The sequence below is a fragment of the Manis javanica genome, chromosome 9 (assembly GCF_040802235.1).
Source record: "Manis javanica isolate MJ-LG chromosome 9, MJ_LKY, whole genome shotgun sequence".
NCBI lineage: Eukaryota > Metazoa > Chordata > Mammalia > Pholidota > Manidae > Manis > Manis javanica.
The window spans coordinates 67,598,191-67,620,994 of NC_133164.1; the positions used below are offsets into that span (position 1 = coordinate 67,598,191).

General features: G+C 43.7%; 2 protein-coding genes across 4 annotated transcripts in view; both read right to left on the reverse strand.

Annotated features, from left to right (window-relative positions):
* The window catches only part of B4GALT6 (beta-1,4-galactosyltransferase 6), a 54,065-nt gene extending 31,653 nt beyond the window's left edge, over nt 1–22,412 (reverse strand). For all 3 annotated transcript variants that reach the window (XM_073212720.1, XM_073212719.1, XM_037004744.2), the window contains exons 1-2: nt 22,160–22,412; nt 3,303–3,419 (exon numbers count right to left, since the gene is read on the reverse strand). In XM_073212720.1, coding sequence (XP_073068821.1) covers nt 3,303–3,419; nt 22,160–22,274 — 232 coding nt within the window. In that variant the 5' untranslated portion in view covers nt 22,275–22,412. The remainder of the gene's footprint in view (nt 1–3,302; nt 3,420–22,159) is intronic.
* On the reverse strand, nt 12,856–19,673 carry LOC108394374 (RWD domain-containing protein 4-like). The gene is made up of 2 exons (XM_037004745.2): nt 15,445–19,673; nt 12,856–15,105 (listed from the first exon to the last, which is right to left on the reverse strand). Exons 1-2 carry the CDS (start codon nt 15,660–15,662, stop codon nt 14,721–14,723), a joined length of 603 nt encoding a protein of 200 aa, XP_036860640.1. The 5' UTR covers nt 15,663–19,673; the 3' UTR covers nt 12,856–14,720.
* Nucleotides 22,413–22,804: the final 392 nt, after the last annotated feature.

The following is a 22,804-nucleotide window of genomic DNA, read 5'->3' on the forward strand; positions in this document are numbered from 1 at the left end:
AAGAATCCATGTTATCACTTTCATTAGTTTCTAAAAAACCAAATTAAGAAAAAAACCCTTAAAGACATGCAGTATCAGTACATTCACTTCCTTTAAGTACAAGTTTTGACACTAAACATGCTATTCTTGACCACATCATTTTTAATGGTCATAAGGATCTCAGCTCGTTGCCAGACTTAATCTCCGCACTCCTTGGGTACTGTATCCAGGGGCATTTACGTCATCCCAATATATTGTGTATAGTAAGTCTATCCTCCCTCTGCCACTAGTCAGACTGCCTCTTCTATGAAATCAAATTGCATCTGATTTCTAGTATCTAATAAAGTATCTAAAACATAAAAACTACGGTGCATGAACACTTTACAACTGATAATATAGCCAACAATAACTGAAGCTTTTGGAGGCCATACTGTAATAAACCCACAAAATCATTATTCCACCCAGTATGACCACTGCTTTCAAACTTGGAAGCCATGTTCCCAGGTTGTGCACAACAACATGCGTTTGAGACTTGCCCACCACAATGGCTGGAAAACACGGACACCGTTTCATGCGAATGGATGAAAACACTATGAGGTCTGGGCCCCCTGCCTTCGCCTCTTTCCACAGCCACCCCCAAAGGGAAGCTCAGGATGAAAAGTGCTGGACAGGTCCCTCCTCCATTGGCCCCATCACTCAGGGGAAAGGATAAGAGGACCAAGCAGTCTTTCCAGGGATTCGTTTTTCTCCCCACAGCAGCTTAAAATAGGCAATAGAAACTCAAAGAGAGCTCTGGCCTGTTTACCACAACCTGTCGCATGAGTCTAGCAGCGTCTGAGGAGTGCAGACCGCATGCCCACCACATAGGAAGTATGCTGGGCTGTTTGCAACAGACTGACGGTTCTAACATTGCATGACCCTTACTATCTGCCCAGTAACTACTCACTGAATATATCTTGTTTTCTTAATTTGACTGATGCCAGCCAAAAGGGTGACTTCTTTATAAAAATACTACATATAGTGTCTATACACACTTGATGCTTCAAAAAGTTGGGTACAGGATTAAAATTCCTTTTTGAAACCAAATGTACTTGGAAATACCACAACGTATTTGCCATTAAGTATTAAATTTTAAATGAGCCAGTACATGTTAACTAAGGCTCTCCTAGAATTCAATCAGCTCTTTGTATACTTATTGGCCATTATCTCCTTTCTGGAAGACTGTATCTATATAAGTCTGTGCAGAAATAAACAACTGCACTATAACTATTTATGTTTCTATCTCTCCCAGAAGCCTGGAGATCCTCATATAAAGGGAGGACATTTTTATTAACATTATGTTTCTAATATCTAAATAAGTATACTATGTTAATCGCTCAATATAAATGAACATGCCAGAGCCTCATGGTCACCTGCTCAAACCCACTGTCCCTCTCTCCTCAGGTAACAGAACCCTGATTTCCCTCGGGGTGCGAGCATGCCGGCTCAAAAATGGTGAGGTCCCAGTGCCCTTACGACAAAGTTCTGGCCCGTGAGATGTAAGCAGAAATACCCTGTGGGACTGCTGGGAAGGCTCCTTAAAAAGAGTGCTCTGTTCCTCTTCCTGGCCTCCTTCTTACTGGCCCAAATACAAGCAGGAAGACAGGTGCCCCAGCAGCCGGATTAGGCTGTGAAGCTGTGTGACAGAGCGTGAGATGGAAAGCGTGTGAACTTTCTCCACAGCAGCCACAGAGTCCACGTGCAGGCTTCTCACGGCGACACAAAGCCTCAGGGGTCAAACCACTGTGGTCAGGCCTTCAACAGCCAAACCGGCTGCTGAGACAATGACTGGCTGTCTCCTGAGAACAGTTCTTCCACCCTGAAAAGTCTCCAAAGGTCCCCACAGTAAATGTGTTCTGACCGGAGCCTCGGCCAACAGGTCTCTCGTGGAGGCACGAGGGGTGGGGAGAAGAGGGCGCCCTCTCTTTTTTTCTTTTTCTCAGATGAAGGGTGCTGGGGGGATAGCTATGCTTTGGCCGAGTAATCAGTTCTCCTAGTCCAGCTCAAAAGTCACACATGTAACTTTTTCCTACTCCAGGAAAAGAACGAATTTGCTCAAATTTTCAGCGCTCACTCACACAGATATACCCAAAGGTGCCCATCATGTCTGTTCAGCTGGGTGAACTTTTAATACTCTCACAGTGAACTTATTCAGCGTTCCAAAAAAGTTTTTAAAATGTTTAAACTTCTCTTAAAATTGGCCTATTACTCAGAAGACCAATTAAGGCAGACTTTTATTGTACTATTAAAATAACAACTACAATGAGAGTCTGAAAGAAATGCTTTGAAAGTTAAAAGGAAGGAAACCATTACATGGCATCATGAAACAAATTAGGCAAATGACTAGAATGGATTTTACAGAAGCACATGTGAGATTAAGAATCAATGTGAGACAGTCTTGAATTTTTAGAAGGGTCTAAAACTTCACCTGCCTTAAAATGTTTTAAGAAAGAACATTTATGGTTAGGAAGAGAAGGAGGTCCTGCCAGTAGAGGGTGTGTGTGTGCGCGTGTAGTTTACAGCTGCCCAGTGGAGAGCTGTTGACACAAACTGAATCTTTAATGTTAACTGTTTAAAATGAGAGTACAGAGGATGACAATCAGCCACTGACCCCTTTCAAGTGACACCTGATGAAGCTTCAGGCACCAGTGCAAACTCTCCCCCACAACAGTCAAATCCATTCATATCAATTCTACCTTCATTAAATCTCTCATCTGGCCTTTTACTTAGGCTTTAACCTCATGTGATGGAAATTCTATTTCCAGATAATTTAAAGACAAGAGCAGCTACTGATTTCCAAGTTTACATAATCTCTCCTTTAGCCTTCCAAAAAGGTCATAAAATTGTTAAGAATTCTCTATCATTAAAGCAGTAGTTTCTCAACAGAGTTGGACAAACATTTTAGGAATTAGAATGGGCATAAAGGAAAATGCCAGAAAGGCTAATCTGGAGAAGTTATTCTTTTTGTGGTTAATTTATCTTCAATACAGTAGGTGAATTTAAAAAGTAAAAGCTGCTTTTCATATTTTGTTGCATTTATATCTGCAATTAACTTAAGTATCCTTGTACAAAACCCCCATCCCCTTGCTGGCTATGCCTTTATGCCTCCTAAAATACATGCCCACCTCGGCTCACACAGGCACTGTGAGAGACACCTTCATCCGTAACAGGCCTTGGGAGCGAAGCCAGAGCTGGACGCCTCAGTTTGCAGCTGGGCCTGAGGGTCTCTGGTCTGCACAGGTGAAGGCGGAAGCTGAGCAAGACCAAGGAGGAAGCGACCTTACCTGTACCGTTGGTGGTAGCGTTTTTATTTGTGTACAGCCTGATCATCTGCCCTATTGTTTTCACATTTTCTTTCAACATCATTCCTCGAGCTTGTACCATGAAGAGATATGTGTTGGCTATAAAAGAAAAAAGAGGGCATGTTGTTATTCAATAAGCGGCTTGCATATTTAATAAAATAATATTCAGAACTGGGAAACTGCCCAATAAACCCAAATTGACCCAATTAGCAGAAACATAAAGTGACTATTTCCCATTATCAAACAATGACAAACTGCTTTTTTAAAACAATAAAAATGAAAAAGTTAAAATAGTAAAATCCATCAAATAGGAGACTTAAGGAACAAACTGAAATATCATAATGAATTCTCTTATTCATAAATGATTTTCTACCATATGATATACTTAGAAATTTCAAAAGGCATTACAGATATTCAACCATATAGTTATAAAACTCATTTTCTCTAATTCTGTACTAATCCTGCACACCCCAGCCCCATAAACACCAGGACCCCTTATCCAGTCCTAACCATAACCATACCAAAACCACAACTGTACCCTGACGCACATACTATCAAGCACAGATGTGGACCTTGCGAGCTCTCAGTGTGTCTGGAGGGACACAGGGAGCATGATGACCTTGAATCGATACTTACATAGGTAATTTATCTCTAAGAGTTAATCACTGAACTTTTACATTCCCTTTCAGTCACAAACCTACCCATCGGGACTGTGAGAGCAGGGACAGTGAGAGCAGGTGAAATCAAAATCAATGTGCGTTTCCAAGTTGGCCACTTTAATTTTTATAGTAAAGCACTTCAAAAGCAGGCCCCTCACTTCTTCCTCTGGGAGGAACTGTGAAACTGGCAAAGCTCACACAGTCCCCTGCTCCGTGAGGGCCCAGGCCTCCCCAGAGGCACAGAGCAATCAGAAGACCCCTTCTTTCTTTCTCGGTCCTGATCCGACCAGCACGTGCCAAGCTCGGACAGCTGGCCGGGTCTCAGCGTCCTCAGCTAAAATGGGCAGTATTGCCCAGATGTCCTTGAGACCTCCACTTGAAACTCTCCAAGCATAAAGCCAAAAAAATCATATGCTCTAATCAGACAAGAGGAGGAGGCAAACCAAGAAACCTGCAAGATTCAGTTAATGACTCAATTTTAAGATAAGGCAACTCTGAACACAGTAATGGCACTCTTGAAAAATGAATACCAAATGGAAAAAATGTTAGATGCCAGCTAATATTCTGGGCCCTGTCCTATTTCTTCAAGATGGTACAAGAGAGATGAGCAAAATATGCTTACTACCTCCCTTCCCAAATTTTATGTGAATTTGAATTTGCTCAAAGTACACATGAGCAGAGTAAATAGAACCAGCAGAGAAGCAGAGCGAAGCAGCACCTTCGATCCATGCGAGAGGAGCAGAGACCCAGGCTTCACGTGAGCTTTATCACGTTATTTCTAAAAGCATGTCTGCATCCCCACTAGAAAGCAGTCCTGTAATCAGATGTGACTTTGTTTAGGCTTAAATTTTTTATATCAGGGTTACAAACACTGCAAGTTTTGATTACATCTTCACTCTTGAGTGGACTTTAAAAAGAAGAAAAGAGACAAAGTGAAAATTGGAAACAAAAAGGCAGCCAACAACCAAAAAGACAGGAAAATGTTCAACAAAAGCCAAGCTAGCATTAGCAAGTCTACCTCAACAAGACCTAAAATTCAACTGCAATGATGCAAGAAAAAAGCACCAAATAGATCACTGATGCCAGAGCACCTTGGAGCATTTCATCCCAAAGTCATATATGAAATTTGTTATCTGTGACAGAAATATCCTGTTCTGCACCAAACTGTAAAAAGACCTGCCCTGGCATAGAAGCGATGAGCCAGGGGTGAAAACCTCAGACCCTAGTAAGAGCATATGTGCATTACTGTGTGTCTGGGAAATGGAATTTAAAAAAATGATACAGCTGTTACTCTGAATTAAGACACCTACTTGTATGGAGAAAACTGCTGAGCATCCGAAAACCATGTCAAATATAAGTAGCAAGGAAATGATCTAGCATAGAAGTGAATACTCGAAGACACATTTTCCTAAAAACTCTCAAAATAACAGGTAACAAGACTATTAAGAAAAAAAAAAGATTCCCAGTGGCTCCTGTGACAAACCACTCCCGACAGAGGCAGGTCCCGCCCACAAGCTGGACACAGAAAGAATGAGAGACACCAAGATCTCCAAATGGAAACTCTGTTAGCTTCTTTTAAATCATTTACAGCTAATTGAGTTACATTCCTTTGGTTAATGGTCCTCTGTGGATTTAATCCCTAAAGAGTAAAACCTATTAGCAATGAAGCTGTGTTTAAACAGTCACTGTTCACACAGGCAGTGGGGTGTCCGTGCTGCAAGGCTCACCAGCCCAGCTTCCAACGGAGAACGGTTCCGACTATCTAATTCCCAGCACCATAAAATTATGTGACTCACACCAAATAACTGGATGGCTGCTCATTATCATTAACATAAAATGTAATGCCTTATTGGTAAGCCAGTGGAAGGAAATTGTTGTCCAAAATTTCTATTTCAACTGAGAGGAGCTACATTTCAGAAAATAAGTAGGGAGACCTTTTACAGCCTTGCCCTTCAGTCTCAAGATGACTCAGAAACACACTAACAACTCACAAGGCAAAATTAAAATCATGCCGTGGTCTCTTAGTTCATTTGCTATTCGCCTCTATATTGAGACTTAAATTTATTTACCAAGTTCTGCTTTCCAGGGGAGAAAAACTACAACTTAAGAGAAAAAAAACCTTCAAAAATTAACAGTTTACAACACCTTCTGGGCATCCTACCCTGGGCATGTGAGGAAAGAGGTTTATGAACTTGTGTTATTATCAACAAAAGGACCTAAGAACTAAGGCACCTGTTTGCTGTCACTGTGCCCCCCACTTTTCACATCCAGCTTTGTTCAGCAAAAGCACAGTAATTATTCAAGGTCAGGAGAGTATGACAGCCTGTGGTGACCTGCAAAGGTTTCCTCAGCTTCAAGGACCCAAACACAACATCCCTCGGACCCCGATACCCAGGTTCCTAACCCCCAGGATGCACTGCCTCTGGTCCCTGAACAAGGTGAGTCATGTGAAGAACTGATTTTGAGGGAGATTTCACTGGTCAGAGATCCTGGTACACAGTTAATAAATACAGGATTGGAGTGAAGAGGGGCTAGAAATACAATTTGGAGAGACATTCATATAGAAGTGGGAACTGCAGTGGTCAATTACCACAGGGAAGATTATCTAGAAATGAGATAAGGGGAAGTTCAGATGCATGGAAACAGACTACAAATAGGAGGCACAAAGATAAAAGGCCCCAACATGAATTAGTCTGAGCCAAAACACAGTGAAGGAAGTGGGGATGGTCAAATGCAACAGTGGCTAAGAGAAAAGACTAAAAAACAATAGCTTAAAAAAATAAAAGGCTAATATTTAGTGTAGACTCTGCCAGGCACCCTTTGGAGAGCTTTACATACACTAACCTATTTCATCCTTACCAGCAACCCTGGAAAGTAGGTACTAATATTATTCCCATTTTACAGATAAAGAAATTGAGGCATGGACTCAAGTAACTTGCTCAATGTCACACCGTTCCTACCAAGAGGTGGAGCTGGAATCCAACCCCAGCAGTTGGCCGGAACAGTCCAGCTGTTGACCACCACCACACTGCACAGCCTCCTGGAAATGCCATGGGTAACCACTGTCCACCCTGATGGGGGCAATTTCAGGAGAGCAATGGAAACAAGAAGAGTAAAGAGCGGATAGTGACAAAGTGACAGCAGTTAAGTTTCAGAAAAGATAAGTAAGAACAAGGTCAAGGGGAGTTTTTGGAACAGAGGCAGCTGGGCATGACTGTGGCCTGTAGGGAAGGAGAAACAGTAAATGTAAATTTAAGGCACTGCAAGAAGTTAGAGGAAGGAGGACAATGAACATTTCTGTGGGCAGAGGTGCAGAAGTGGAGGCTCTGAGGTGCACAGGTACAGGGCATGTCTAGGGACAAGCCATCCGACTTGAATAGAGTTTGTAGCAATGAACAATCGGCTGTGAAGGTCCAAGCGGATGCATGGTATGAGGGAACAGCAAGAAGGTCACTGTGGAGACGAGGGGTATACCACGTGCAAGGTGACAACATGCCAGCAGCAGAAGGTTCCAGAGACTGGGGCTTGGGGAGATGCAGGGACAGCAGGCTGCAGCGGTGAGGACTAGGTATGCCAAGCCAGTAAGATGAAAGACAAAGATTAGATTTCCGGAAGGTCGCCAACAGGGATGCCAGTGGGGACAGAGCGGGACTGGAGCCTTCTGAACTGAGGTCATTCGTTTCAGGCCACCTCAGGAAAATGAGTCCAAAGAATCTGGGGTTTCCCAGGGTGTATAAAACTTATATTTACACTGTAGTCTATTAAGTATGCAGCAGCATTATTTTTTTAAAAAAAGCAACATACATACCTTAATAAATATTTTATTGCTAAAAAATGCTAACCATCATCTGAGCTTTCAGTGAGTGGGAAGCAATCTTACTGCCGGTGGACAGCCTTGCCCCACCTTGATGGCTGCTGACTATCCACAGGTGGTGCTGAAGTCTGTGTGTTGTGGCAATTTCTTGAAGTAACAATGAAACAACCCATCAATTCTTTCTATCACCAACTATTTTCTGTAGCATGTGATGCTGTTTGATAGCATTTAACGCAGTAGAATTTCTTTCACAACTGAAGTCAATCCTCTCAAACGCTGCTACTTTTCATCAACTAAATTCATGTAATTTGCTAAAATTCTTCCTTGTCCCTTCAACAGCCATCACAGCCTCCTCCCCAGTAGATTCCACCTCGAGGAACCAGTTTCTTTGCTCAGCCTTTAGAAGTGACGACTCATCTGTCAAAGTTTGCCGCTGGGATGCACCCCAGCAGTCCCACCTCAGGCCCCACTTCTAACTCAAGAGCTCTTGCTGTTTCCTCACACCAGCTCCCGTCAGTCCCTCCACTGAAGAATCAACCTCTTCCAAACTCTGCTAATGTTCATATTTTGAAGTCTTCCCATGAACCACAGATGTTCCCAGTGGCATCTAGAATGGTGGCTCCTTTCCAGAAGGTTTCCAATTTGGTTTGCCTGGACCCATCAGAGAATCACTACGGCAGCTGTAGCCTTAGAAAAACTACTTCTTAAATAGTAAGACTTGAGAGTAGAAATGACTCCTTGATCATGGACTGCAGAATGGATGCTGTGTCAGCAGCACGAAAACAACCTGCATCTCATTGTCCATCTCCACCAGAGCTCTTGGGCGATCAGGTGCACTGTCAGCAAACAGTCATATTTTGAAAAGAATCCTTTTTTCTGAGCAATAGTCTCCACTGTGGGTTTAAAATATTCAGTAAACCATGTTGTAAACAGATGTACTGTCATCCAGGCTTTGTTACTCCATTTCTAGAGCACAGACAGAATAGATTCAGCAGAATTCTTAGGGGCCCTGGCATTTTCAGAATGGTCAGCGGCCACTGGCTCCAGCTTGAGGTCCCCAGCTGCATTAGCCCCTAATGGGAGAGTCAGCCTGTCCTTGGAGGCTGTGAGCCAGGCACTGACTCTGCCTCTCCAGCTGTGAAGATCCCAGATGGCATCTCCCAAAGGACGCCATTTCCTCTGCACGGAAGGTCTGGTGTCAGTGCAGCACCTTCCTGAGCAACCTCAGCCCCACCTCTGGGGTAACCTGCTGCAGCTTCTCCATCAGCGCCTGCTGCTCACCTGTACTTCTGTCATGGAGACGCCTTTCCTTAAACCTCAGGAGCCAACCTTGGCCGGCTGCAAACTTGTCTTCTGCAGCTCCCTCCCCTGCAGGGCCTTGCTCTGGATTAGGCTTTGGCTTAAGGGAATGTTGTCTGGTTTGACCTTCTATACAGACCACTCACACTTTCTCCGCATCAGCAGCGAGGGTAGTTTGCTTTCTGAGCTCTCATGTGGTCACTGGGGGAGCACCTCTACTTTCCTCCAGGCCCTTTCCTTTTGCGCCCACAGCTGGGCTGACTGGGGCAAGAGGCCCAGCTTTCAGCCCATCTCAGCTTCAACATGCCTTCCTCACTGAGGTCCATCGTCTCTAGCTTTTGACTTAACGTGACAGACGTGTGACTCCTCCCTACACTTGAACACTTAGCGGCCATTGTAGGGTTAAAATCGGCCTGATTTCAATACTGTTGCATCTCAGAGAACACTGAGGCCCACGTGTGTGGGGGGAGAGGGGCAGCAGGCATCATGTAGATGTCTGAAGACATCATGTAGAGAAGAATCCAGAGATGAGATCATCCTGGATTATCTGGGTTGGCTCTAAACCCAGTGGCACGCGCCTGTACAGGAAAACGCAGAGTGGTATTTACACACACACGCGTGTGCACACACATGCACGCAGGGGGTAGAGCACAATTTATCATCACGTTCACTGTCTGATGTGGGCGTCGTTCATGATGCCCAAAAACAATTACAAGAGTAATCAAGATCACTGGTCACGGATCACCACGACAAATGTAATAGTGAAAAACCCTGACATACTGGGAGAATCACCAAAATGTGACACGGAGACATGAAGTGAGCAAATGCCGTTGGAGAGATGTGGCCCACGGACTTGTTCAGTGCAGGGTTGCCACAAACCTTCAACCTGTGAAAGTCATAAAGGGAGGCACGACACAAGGTGGTCCTGTCAGCCGCTGAGGCATTCCGGAACGCAAGCGTGGGGAAACACCAGTGTCTAAAGAGAAGGGAAGTGCATTAACACACACAGAGTACTTACACCAGTCAGGCACTGAGCTCGATCCACATACAGATATATGCACGCACACCTATTGCACCTGATTCTCATGACACATGTAGGTGGCAGGGTGGATGGAGGCCACCAGAACATGTGCGCACGTCTTAATCCCCAGAACCTGTGAATGTTATTTTATTCAGAAAGGAATCTCTGCAGACATCATGTAGAGAAGAATCCAGAGATGAGATCATCCTGGATTATCTGGGTTGGCTCTAAACCCAGTGACACGTGCCTGTACAGGAAAACGCAGTGTTATTTACACACACGCGCGCGCGTGCACACACACGCACACAGGAGCAAGCAGTACAGAGACTGGGGTGCTTTGGCCATAAGCCCAAGGAGACAAGATGCCGACAGGCCCCTGGAGCCTCCAGGAAGCGCGGCCCTGCTGACACCTCGGTCTCAGGCTTTTGGCCTCCAGAGCTGCGTGGTAAGATTTCTGTTGTTTTAAGCCGCTCAGTGTGCGATAATGCATGTGTAGCCCTAGGGAACTAAGAAGCCACTCCATGACGTTGGTACAACTTTACTCATGATGAAATCAGGAAGCAAACCCAGAAGTTAGTTATGCAGGTAGGATTCAAACAGCAGGACTCGAGCGCAGGCCCACATGACTCTGTAGGGTGGCAGTTTGGAAGGAGCAAAAGCTGAGTCAGAGGAGAGGGGGGGACAAAGAAAAGGAAAAATCTTCCATGTAAAAAGATAAGAGGGAAGTGAAATTGGGAGGGATAAGCCAGATTTCAACTACTGCAAGGAGGAGGAGGAAGTCAGATGCCACATGAAAGATACAAGAGAGAAAATAGTTGCCCAAATCACCTACGGAACGTGTAAGGAAACACACAATACGGAAAAGAGCAGGACACCTCTTCTACATGCTCCCTGAGTAACTACAGATGTGAGCCAGTCTGAATTTGTGAGGACCCCCAATAATCCAAATGTGTCAGATGCTTACAAGTTTTCTTCTTTACACATCCAGCCTTTTGTTCAACAAAGTTCCAGAAATTATTCATCCAAATTGGTAAAATGAAGATGATAATCTCCATAATGATATAAACCCTAGGATTAGGCCAGACTACCCATGAAGTATTATTTATACTTTGCCCAGGATCAAAGTATTGCTTGGGTTAAAAACAAAAAAATAATGAATTACTAGGCTATGCCAAGCTGTAAAACAAATGGTTCCCTTAATGTCAAAGTATTATTAAATAGAGTATCTTACCAAGGTGGAAATAACTCAGAGCCAGGCATGTGCTCAGGCAGTCTTCAGGGCAAACACCACCAACCTGGCACAGCCCCTTCCCATCTTTCAAGTACACCATGGGCTGACTAATGAATACAGGGAAGAAAAGGTTTCCGTGCTCGGAATACCATTTTATCCAGCAATAATGAATGAGGTGATCTATTTGTGTGTTCGCTATTATAGACCCAGTGCAGATCTCCTTCAGATACCAGCCAACAGCCACAGTTTTACAGAGGCAGACACTAAAAATTAACAAGAAATTCTTTATGACAGGTGCATTTACCATGTCCACTCTGCAATTTAAAGTTTTAAGTTACTTCTGGAGATAATTTGTGTTTGAATACTGATCAAAGTGAAATTTTCAATAAAATTTGACTTTTCCAACAGTCTTATTAAAGATGTTCAGGGTGGAGATGTGTTTATTCAACAGATATTTATCGAATGCCTACCATTTGCCAACCAGTACCAGAAACTACAGCCATGTGGGGTTCCTTTGTTAAAAAAAAAATCCTAAAGCATAAACTGCCTAAAACATTAGAAATACTTTTGCAAAACCAGATGAGTAGTTCAGCCTAGTTTAAACTTAGCTGACAATTCAAAAAAGAGTCTCTGAACCAGAAATATGAAAAAACACTAACACAAGACAGCTACCAGTCCTGTCATTTGATTCACTTTTCTGTTCTTAAACACATGCTTCTTTAAAGCATGACAGGAGCGCAAAGAGTTAAGTGTTACAAACCACACTGGAGAAAAGGAAAAAATTAGGAGGAAATGAGGAAACTGGAGAAGGAAGAATTCAGGCAAATTAAATAGATTCTTAAAACCTAATCAGTATGGAAACTTACTTAATAAAGTTCCAGCCTAAAAGACCAAACTATAAATAAACAACACACCCAGGAAACATTACAAAATTGTTGAAATTTAATGACTTCTGGGTACACTGTGAAATGAAACCTCTATCCATTTAAGAATTCTATCATGAGAAAAAATAAAAGGGACAACTGTTTGAGCACGGTTCTACAATCATCCCCAATTTCCTCGTGTCTTCACAATTAAAATACCAACTGAAATTTTAACTCATTTATTTGTGAAAGGACAGGGACTCTAAAACAAGCAGAAGAAACGGGGACACTGTGGGAAATGAATTTCCAAGTTTTTCAAAGTGAGAGCCTATTTCAAATCAATAACAAGGCACCTTATACTTCTCTACCTTGGGTCCTGGATTCAAATGAAAATGAGGTCCAAATCTCTTCCTCTGAGTCAAATTGGAAACTGTGTAAGTCATAATTTCTGAGCAGTGAACTTATCAGGAAGACAGTACATATAACATGGATTCAGTAAAGTCATATTAACACTAGCATGCCTCAGATATTTAAAAATAAAGCAAGACATGATATTTCAATCAAGATACCAGGTCAAAGTAACAAACTCACATAACTCTTTACAAAGACTTTTCTAGTCAAATGGTATATAAAATGTTTGGAAATTACTTCCATTGGCTAACATATAAGGCCTCATGCTTTAATAACTTTTGCTGATCTTGTTAAATAAATTACAATGTATATTGTTTTTTTTGCAAGTCAGATTTTATTGCTTATTAATATGTCATTCCATACAATTTTAAGTAAACAGACTGAGAAAATATACTAGGAGTATTAAACAGATAATGGCAATATAGATGAGATTGTTCAAGTGTTTTACATAAGTAGTAAGAGGCACCACTGCCATCACCCCCCAATATTTGTACATTTGATATGTAAAGAGTAAAAACAGTTCATTGGCATTGACCTAGCATTATTCTTCGTAATCTATGAATCACAAAAGCCTGAACAATTCCGGAATCTTCAGAACAAAACAGTTATTTCCTTCCACTAACAGATGTAGCAATTTAAGAAAACCAGGCAAACAAATCAACACAACAGAAACTACACACATAATCCCCAAAGTTGGCATATTCCAGTGGTTCTAAATTTTCATGTTTCTATCACATTAATTCAAGAAGTCAAACGTAGTTCAGCTTTTGAATGAGATTAAACTTCTTCACCATAATTATAACTTACTTTATAATTCAAACGATTACTGAAGCCAATGTTAACCCAGTAAAAACCATGGATAAACTTACATTGCTCTTATGCTAAAGAAACTGCTTTCAAAATTAATTATTCTTTAAATCCTTAGCCCATCACTGCCGAGGTCTGACTTAAGAAACCAGCATCTGCCTTCCAGACACACACACAGCAGTAGTAGTTCTAAGTGTTTTTAAAGCTGGGCAGCATATACAGAATCACTGTCACTTGCACATATACATCAATAACTTTCTGGTAAAACAATACTAAATAGCTTCCCTTATCAATGTTTAAAAACAAAATCAAGCATGTACTACCACTCAGCACTTGAAAGACCTTTATGTCTATTATTACAAAGATATTCAGGCTGAGAAATACATTTGGTACATGAAAAGAAACAAGATTTGAAATGTGGTTTTAATATTAAGCCATTTAGAAGACCTCAGGTACCAAACAACTAAAAAGAGACAACAGCGGATAAATAAGAATTTATTAAAACCACTGTCACAACAATACAAAAATTAAACATTGAGGCATCTTTTACTCCCATCCTGCTATATGCAGAAGAGAGAAATGGGAACCAGTACTTCTATATAAAAATGCTTTCTAATGTATTTGGCAGATTTGGTCTTACATTCTCCTATTCCACATACCATTCAAAGCTCATGATCAAACATTGTGACCCAAACCAAGAGAAAAGTATTAACAGATACTCATTTATTAAAAAGAAGTTCATCCTTGAAAAATAAACTAAAACGAATATTATGTATAAAATCCAAATACCAATATTTAAATTTCTCTAAAACAATTTATACTTCAGCAATTAAGAGAAAGAAAAGGTGAAACTTTTATTAAGATGAAAAGCCTATTAATGTGGATCATGCCATGGAATAATCGTTCACTCAGTGTTCTGCTCCACTGAGGTAAGCGTTTGAAATGGGCTTCATACTCCTTTAAGAAAATATCACATCCACTAGAATAAGATCATATAAATTAACACTGATTATTTATTATTCTCAATGTTTGTCCATTTACAAAGTTCAACTGCTTCATAAAGTATACTGAACAGTAACATTTTCACCTTTTATTAAGGCACGTTTGTAAAAATAATTTAATATGACCAGAACTCTTAATGAACTTTCAGCTTCAAACATTTTTTATGTAAGAAACATACAAAAAAATTCTGTTTTATAAAAAGCCACCTCAATAGAAGAAAGTGAAAGTAATGAAAGATTTTGAACCAGGTTACTTTTTGAAGGATGTTCTCGCATTGTATCAAACTCCAAGCACTATTCATCATCTTTTGAGCCAGTTTTGCTTAAATGTTTTACCACATCAACCCAGTTCCATCCTCGAGGAAGTTCTCCTTTATGATCTGTTTTGTCTGCCAGCTTACGTTTCTGGGCTTTTGAAAGTTGTTCTTTCTTGTCTTTTTTCTTACTTGACGGGGCTCTGTTAGGAGTTTCAACTGAGACGATATTGCTTATGGGTGTCACAGAATTAATGGGATGGTGATTCTCCATGAACTGCTCTTTATTGTCCTTGGCATATTCAAACAAAGTGTAAGTCATGGCGGTCCCGAGGTTAACTTCCACTGCCTCCTGTAACTTGGCTAATATACTCTGCTTTACAGTTGATGATATGGTGTTGTTAAAAAAAGCATTCATAGAAAGGGAGAAATGTGGGATTCACATATAAATCAAGAACAAAAATCAAACGAATATTCATATTTGACCTGATTGTTTATAGTTCATAATGTGTGATCAAAACTGAAAGTTTCTGTGATGACTGCCCTTGTACTGTTCACCATGTAAGAACTTATTCACTATGTAAGAACTTGTTCGTTACGCTTCAGAAGATTGGAGACTGACGAGAATAAATAAGGCTTGGGGTGGATTAATGATTGTGCATTGAGCATTGCCAACCCTATACAGAATTTTATTGTTGTTAACAACCATTTGATCAATAAATATGAGATGCCCTCTCAAAAAAAAAAAAGCATTCATAGATATAACTGGAGGTGTCTGGGGATATGTTTCTGTCCAGGAAATCTCTATTAAGAAGGCTTTGGGATCACCATTTTCACCTATCCTGCACTGAAACGAAACTGGACTTAATTCCCGGAAAGTTTCATCTCCTTCATAAATTGAACGTAATGCTCCTAGTTCCATCTCCTGGTCCTCGTTGCCACTCATCGGCCGGTCGGGGGGCGCCACCCGGGCGGACGGCATTCGTGACAACGAGGAAAAAACGACAAATGTGGCCCTGAGGCCGGGGCGTCCCCCTTCGGCGCCCTCCCCAGCCCTCCCACAGTGTGAGGCCGCCGCCTGGGGTCTATGCGCGAGGCAGCGGCCTACAATGTATATTCTTAATAGTTAAAAATCCTAAACAACACATTTAAGATCCACCTGTAACTCAACCACGTGGTCTTTACAGACTCACAAAGAAAACACAGGATCCTGTTTATCTTAAACAATGTATCTGCCTTGTCTGTCCATTGCTTTTCTGAAGGAAAAAATTCTTCACCACAATAGCCATCTCTAGCTCCAGTAAAAAATGATGCTATAAACAAGTTAACCTGGTTTTTTAGTTCTACAAAAGATCAAATGATGTAAGATAATCAATTTATAAAAGTAAATTGGCACTTAGTATCTTTTAACTCCATCACTCAGGGTATTTGTCAGAAACAAAGTTCCTAGGGTAAAGAATTACCAGATATGTAGTGTATTAAAAGTTAATCAAAATAGGACTTAGAATTTGTGGTGAGAAGTCCTGGGACAGACGTATGAAAACCACTTGAAGACTTAAGCACTTTCATGTTCTAAGGCCATTGCTGGTAATGCACCTCTATACATCATTAATACTGTTAACAAGCAAAAAAGAGTCTTCCTTTAATATCAATTTAACTTCTATTAAATATACCCTCTTTTATATAGCATTCTAATTTATGCACAATTCACTCAGACACAGAAGAATCTATGTTTCATCCTTACTGAGCATATAACACAACAGTTTGGTGGAGCCGAAGACTTTTACTAACTCAAGTCATCAATTGTAAAAACAAAGGTGTGATCAAAAAAGCCATGTTGATTATGCTCTAGAGAAAAAAAAGTGAATTAACAATTTTAAGATTTAAAATTACTATTTTTCCTAAACATTTTGCTGTGCAACCATAGCCAAAAACGTAACTATTGACAAACATCCTTCAAGCTATCTTTTCTATTTTAAGTGAGGACAGTATTTGCTGGACCTTTAAACAAAACTTTGCCAAATTTTGCTGGGACTGAAAAAAGTCTGTCTGTGAGACAGCAAACCGAGGTCCATTTAGAAGATTTACATTCCAGATGACAATGAAATTGGGGTGCTCTCTGAAGTTCTCCAGTGGCCCAAGACATGAGGTAAGAAGATCTACTGTTAATTGGGATCAACTTTTAATTTTCCAAAGGCATGCTACGAGCATCCTCAGAAAACCTACTTTCAGTCTTCAGTGTACCAGATCTTCCACGCAAACCACAATCCTTACCTCTGGATTATTCTGTGTTATTATTCTGACAAAAGGCAGAGATGGAAAGAAAAGGTATTTTAAATATTAAATCACTGTGTTTCAGGAATTAAGAAGAAAAACTGATTCAGAGGACAGTGAGAGCAGAGTGAAGGACAGAGCAGGGACAGGCCGCTCTGGTCAAAGTGGCACCTGCAGTCCCAGGCAGTGGCGACGGGAGCCACTCGGTCCACGGCAGCAGGCTGACAGGGAGGACAGCGCCGGCGGAGCAGCAGAGAAGCCCACCGGGCTCTCCCTGCTCATGCCTGGACGCGGCCCAGGAAGCCCAGCTCCAGGGGGCGTACTGGCGGTGTGCCCCCTCCACAGCCGCACAGCAGCCCCCCATCTCCACACCGTCCCCGAGGTTAAGCCAACTGTGGACAGCAGGCGCGAAAGGGACAAGGAGCCACTAGGTGGTGTGGATGGCGGGGCCCTGCGGGGGAGCAGGCCCAGCCCTCTGCTGGGTGGGCCAGGGCCGCAGAGCTCGGCACAGCCCAGAGAACGGGGCTCTCCTGCAGCACCTGCCTCGGCGACCTTCTTCATTCATCCTTTTAGTCACAATGTGCCCTCTCTTTCCTCGCATGGTCTTGCCCTCCTTCCTCTGCCTGCTTCTCCATTTTCCCTAAACCTGTTAAATTTCCCCTTCTCTTCAGTCTCCACAAGCCTCCTTTCGTGGCCACCTGAACTTTCCATGGTGTCAACTCCCATTTGGGACCAGGAATGACAGCACCTCATGGGAAGTTTTTCCAACTACACTTGGGCCTCCTCAATATCCCAATTTAACCCTACAATCCCACGTTGAAGGGTAACTTAGGGAGTCATTTCTGCTGACAGAAGTCAGTTTCATCACTCAGCTGTGTTGGGAGGGAAATGAATTACGTGCAGAAGACACCCACCCATCTCTGTCCCGTTAGACCTTTCCTCCTGGGTTCCAAGCCCTTCTTTTCATCCGCCTTCCTACTCACAAGTTCTTCCTGGATACCCCATGGACATCCAACACAATGGCTCTGAAACCAAAGTAGCCCCTCAAAGCATGTGCCTTTCTGTGTTCCCCATTACCAGCCACCTACGATCTGAGCTAGAATACGGGCAGTGTCCCAGAGCACCCCCCTTCCTTCACTCTCACTGCTCACAGCCTCTCGGTGCTGCCCTGGCCCCTACTGCCTCCTTGGGCAGGTTCTAATCTTGTTGTCTGAGCTACTGAACTAGCTTTCTACTGGGTCTCCCTGCCTCCGGTCCTGCCTCTGTGACCTGTACTCCATGCTAGGAGTGCTCTAAAGCAAAGGATTGCCTCAGTCCCCTTCTCAAAACTTCTGATGTTTCCTGCTATACGCAGGACAAAAATTTTAGCACAGGATGTGTGGCCAGCAAAGCAAATTATAACAGCTTGAAAAGAACACAAGAAGGCTTGGCAAACTAGGGCCGGAGGCTCAAGGGCTATGGTAAGAGGGCTGCAGGGCATTTGACTTCCTTCTGAGCGACTAGCAAAGAGACCCCGCAAAAATGTGGGGGTGGGCATGAGCAAGGACTTAACTAAGCACCCTCTCCTCCAACACTATGTCTGCACAAAAAACCCGAACCCTGATGGCCCATCCCCACCACCAGACACCCCAGCAGAGCTCAGATTCCCCAGAGGCCCAAACAACAAAGCACTTGGACGGGTCATTCCTCAAAGGGCCAGAGGAATTCAGGCCAAAGTGACCTGACCAGATTCCACCTCTGCTCAAAGGAGAAATTGGCCTGTTGGCTTGTCCAGGAAAGGTCAGGGTCTCTGGTGAGTCAAACGGACAGTGAAATGCCCTCTACAAAGGGAGCTGTGCAATCTCCCCCACATATCACCCCCGATTACAGGCACCTCGACACCGTTCTTAATCAGCGACAGCTCAGAAAAGCCGTGTGCGCCCACACCAGTTTCCTATCAGGAATTTTAGGGACCTCAAGCACCAGAATACCCGGCAGAGACAGAAAGCCCCCAACTTTTCCCAGTCTGGCCATCTGCTACCTCACGCCCTAAGTGGTAGCCGGATGGAAGGACTCCCGTTTTCTGGACATCTCTGCTCATGCTCTTCCCTCTGACTGGAATCCCTTTGCTCAGTCCAAACGAATCCCATCCATCCTCAGCGGCCTTCCAAACACCACCTCCCCTTGAAGTCCTCACCCAGCCCTCACATGGCCGGGTGTGTTCTCCAAGGACTTGCAGCTCTTCCGGGGAGCTCACCCCACTGCAGCGGGAGGGAAGGGACCGCGGCTTAGTCACCTGCCTCCCGTGCCTCCAGCGAGGTCTAGTCTATCTGATGTGCTCCCTTCAGGTCTGCCGAATGAATCTGCAAGTCAGCTTCTCTTCTCCTGTGATACTAGAGCAGGAAAATAACTATCTGTGTTGGAAGTTAGACCAGAAACTTGTTTCACAGGGAACGGAATTCCCTCTCACCCCAGTCAGGTCAAGGCCTTGGAGGGAAGCGGCACTCATTTTGTCACCATACAGAACAAGAAACAGTTAGTGGCTCCTGACTGCCGGGAGGCCCGGGGCAGTCTGTCCAGGACTTCCTGCAGGGCTGCGTGTCTGCAGACCCGTCTCCCTCGTACTGTAGTTCACAGTGTAAAGACTATCCCTGTAAATTTCAAGGAAAATATTTCAAACTATTCTTAAACTAATGAGCTTTGAGTTTGATGGATCTCACTGCATATTAAGAACCAAATGGCCAAAAAATTGTTTAGCAATATGAGAAAACATTGGAAACAAAACAGATTACACTGTCTACAGCTAAGGGGTACTCTCTGCTCAGAAGGAAGAAAGGGAGGGATGAGTACAGGTGTAGAAGACTAAGAGTAACTAACAAGAAAAAGGATTACCTGGGAGAAGGCATGTAACCAAAACAGGTCTCTGGGTGTAAAAGGTAAGGAAATATAATTGATGTCTACTACACAGGTATATGTGGATAGGATTAATAGGGACTTTTTAATAGAAGAAATTTGAAACATTTACTTAGGATCAATAAAAAGTACACTCTTATACAACACATGTTTTAGTCCTAGGGGAATTTTGTCCGAAGACGTAATTCAGGCTAAAATATAAGTTATTTCAAGAAGATTCTATGTACATCTTATGTAAACTACTAATAAGACCCTAACGAGTTCTGGGTACATCTTATTAATAAGAAATCTGGGATGACATGGGAAGCATGCATAAAGCATTTCTGCAGCGTAACAAAGTACCATGTTTGTCTTGAAAATCAAGTTGTGCTTTGGGAGCTGCACTGTGAGCTGAACTAGCCACGTTTTTCATGGAACTTCATTTTTACTCAAAAAGACAACTGACAAACTATGGTTGCTTGGACTTCTGTATTTGACCTACATTTCCCCAAAAACGAACAAAGTGAGCCTGATACTTCAAGAAAAACTTACAGTATTTGTTGCCAATGATAAAATTTGCAAAAATGTGAATGTTGGAAAAATGCTCTCCAATACTTCAAAGATAAACTGGGAGGCTTTTTTTCTGCTCAGTAATATTGGGCTTGGGAAATAGATTCAGTTTTAACAAACTGATAACATTTTATAAGCTTTGGCTTCCATCCTTCTTACTGGCTTTAATCAATTTTTAAAGTTATAAGACTTTAAAACAGTAGTTTAAACTATGTCAACCTAAGTGCCTATGAGAAAATTACAAAATTTTTATATAGCAGTTATAGTCTGACAAATATTAAGCATACAAATAAGAAAAATGTATTATACTTAACATCAACTGAATTTTAAGGATCTATAGATAATATTAATGCACTAAAAAAATAAAACAGATGCCTAGCAAATGACAGACGGAATTCTAATTTCCTTTGGTTAGCTTTTTAAGTAACATAACATGTTACTCACAATACCAAGAAAGTAAGAAAGCTTTTATCTAAGTGCAAAAAAGCTTTTTCTCTAAAATCTCTCAAAGTTAAATGCCTGACAAAATAACATCCCCCAAAAAGGTCCAACCTTTCAAGTGAGAAAGTAGAAATTGCTGTAGAATGAGTTAATTAATAAGTCTTCCAAAATGGCAAAGGATTTTAGGAAAAGTCTGCCAAATATTTTGGCTAACTGTTGTCAAATCCACTGACTACCCACTGTCAATTTCCACCACAGGCTTCAAGGAGTTTTTTATTTAGCCTGAAGGAAAAAACTGCATTAAAGGAAAATAATATGTTAAAATATTCATACTTCTTCAAAGGTTAACCTCAAACTGTTATTTTGGGATACATCAAGATTTCAACAATATTTATGTTTTCCCAAGCATCCTGATCTAAGCTTGTACATCTTAACTTGAACCTGAAAATTTAATGAAGAAAAAGTCATGTTGTAGGAAATGTTTTGTTTTAGGAAATAAACCAGTCTCCATGAGCTATCTGCTTCATCCTTCTTCACCGCAATGCATTACAGTAATCTATTACCACGCAAAATAATAAAAGGTAACGATTCCATGTCAAAATTCTGCAGGTGTTTCACTCTTAAGAGGCCATCCATTTTTAGCTAGCTCGGCTCAGCGGACTAGTAATGTTTAAAAGTAAGTGACAGCTGACGCACACACCGTTCCTAAGTAATTTAAGTAAATTAACATCAGACACAAACTGACCCGAGGAAACTAAGAAAAGTTCTGGAGACATTAAGTGTTTTATCATCTACGTGAAGTTCCTATTTTTCATTCATTAGAATGCTCCCATGGTGCGTTTTCAACCCGAGGGGCCTGAGGAGGTAGGTATTCAACCAAGAAGCCAATTCAAGCAGATTCTACACAAGTGTACTTCGGACCGAAGGCCAAAAACTGATAAACAGGCTAAAATTTTAAACTACAAACCATCTTACATAATTGTCCCTTTCATCATTTTACCTCGGAAGCCGACCAAGCAGCGGAGCCCAGTTTTCACGGAGCAGCTCGCAGCCCGGAACCCCTCGGGCGGAGCGGCGGCTCCCGGGCCCCCCACCCCGAGGCGCCCCCCCCGGGCCCCACACCCCTAGGCGCCGCCGCCGCCTGCCTCTCCCGCCTGCCGCAGCCCCTCCACCCGGCCGCGGCACCTGCCCACACGCCGGGCCCAAAGCGGCGCCTCCGCCGCCCCGCGGGGACACTTCCAGCGACGCGCTGCCGGGCCCGGGAGCGGCGGCGCCTCCTCCAGGGCGTCCACGCGAGCGAGGCGCGAGGGGTGCGGAGCTTACCGAGGCCCGGGGCCACGTAGATGAAGTAGAGGCAGGACGAGGACAGGGAGAAGAAGAAGATGAAGGCGAGCAGGGAGCGGTTGGAGACGCGGAGCACCCGCCGCACCGCAGACATCGTCTTCGCCCGCCCGCGGCTCGGCGGCGCCCCGGCCAGGCCGCCCAGGACACGCGCGGAACCCCCGGTCGCGACGCCGCGCGCAGGAGGGGGGCGGCGGCCGGGACCCCCGGGCCCCGAAGAGCCGGGGCGGGAGGCGCGGGCGGCGGCGGGCGAAGCGCCGCGAGGCCCCGCGGACAGGGAGGCACCTGCTCCCGGCGCGCCCGCCCCCCGGGCCTGCGCTGCGCTAGCGCGGGAGCCGCCGGGGCCCCGCGGGCCGAGGGACTGGGCGCTCGCCGGCGCGCGGCCCCGTCCTCATGCCGCGTCGGGCCCGGGCGCCCCGCCGCGGCCGCCGGAGCCGAGCGCAGGCGAGGACGGTGTCCCGGCCCGCGGTGCGCGCGCTCCGGCTCCGGCTTCGGGCCCCGCCCGCAGCCCGCCCAGCCGCAAGGGCGGCAGCCGCAGGATCATCGCCGCCTCCCGGCCAGCGCTGCGCCGCGCCGCCACGGACCCGGACCCCGGGCGTGGAGCGCCGGAGACCCTCGCAGGGGCAG

What these genes read in the sequence shown, in the direction of transcription:
- LOC108394374 (XM_037004745.2), bottom strand. Translation starts at nt 15,662, where the DNA reads ATGCCGTCCGCCCGGGTGGCGCCCCCCGACCGGCCGATGAGTGGCAAC. An exon ending in TATCCCCAGACACCTCCAGT is followed by an intron (nt 15,106 to 15,444) that starts TATATCTATGAA and finishes CCCACATTTCTC; the next exon opens with CCTTTCTATGAATGCTTTTT.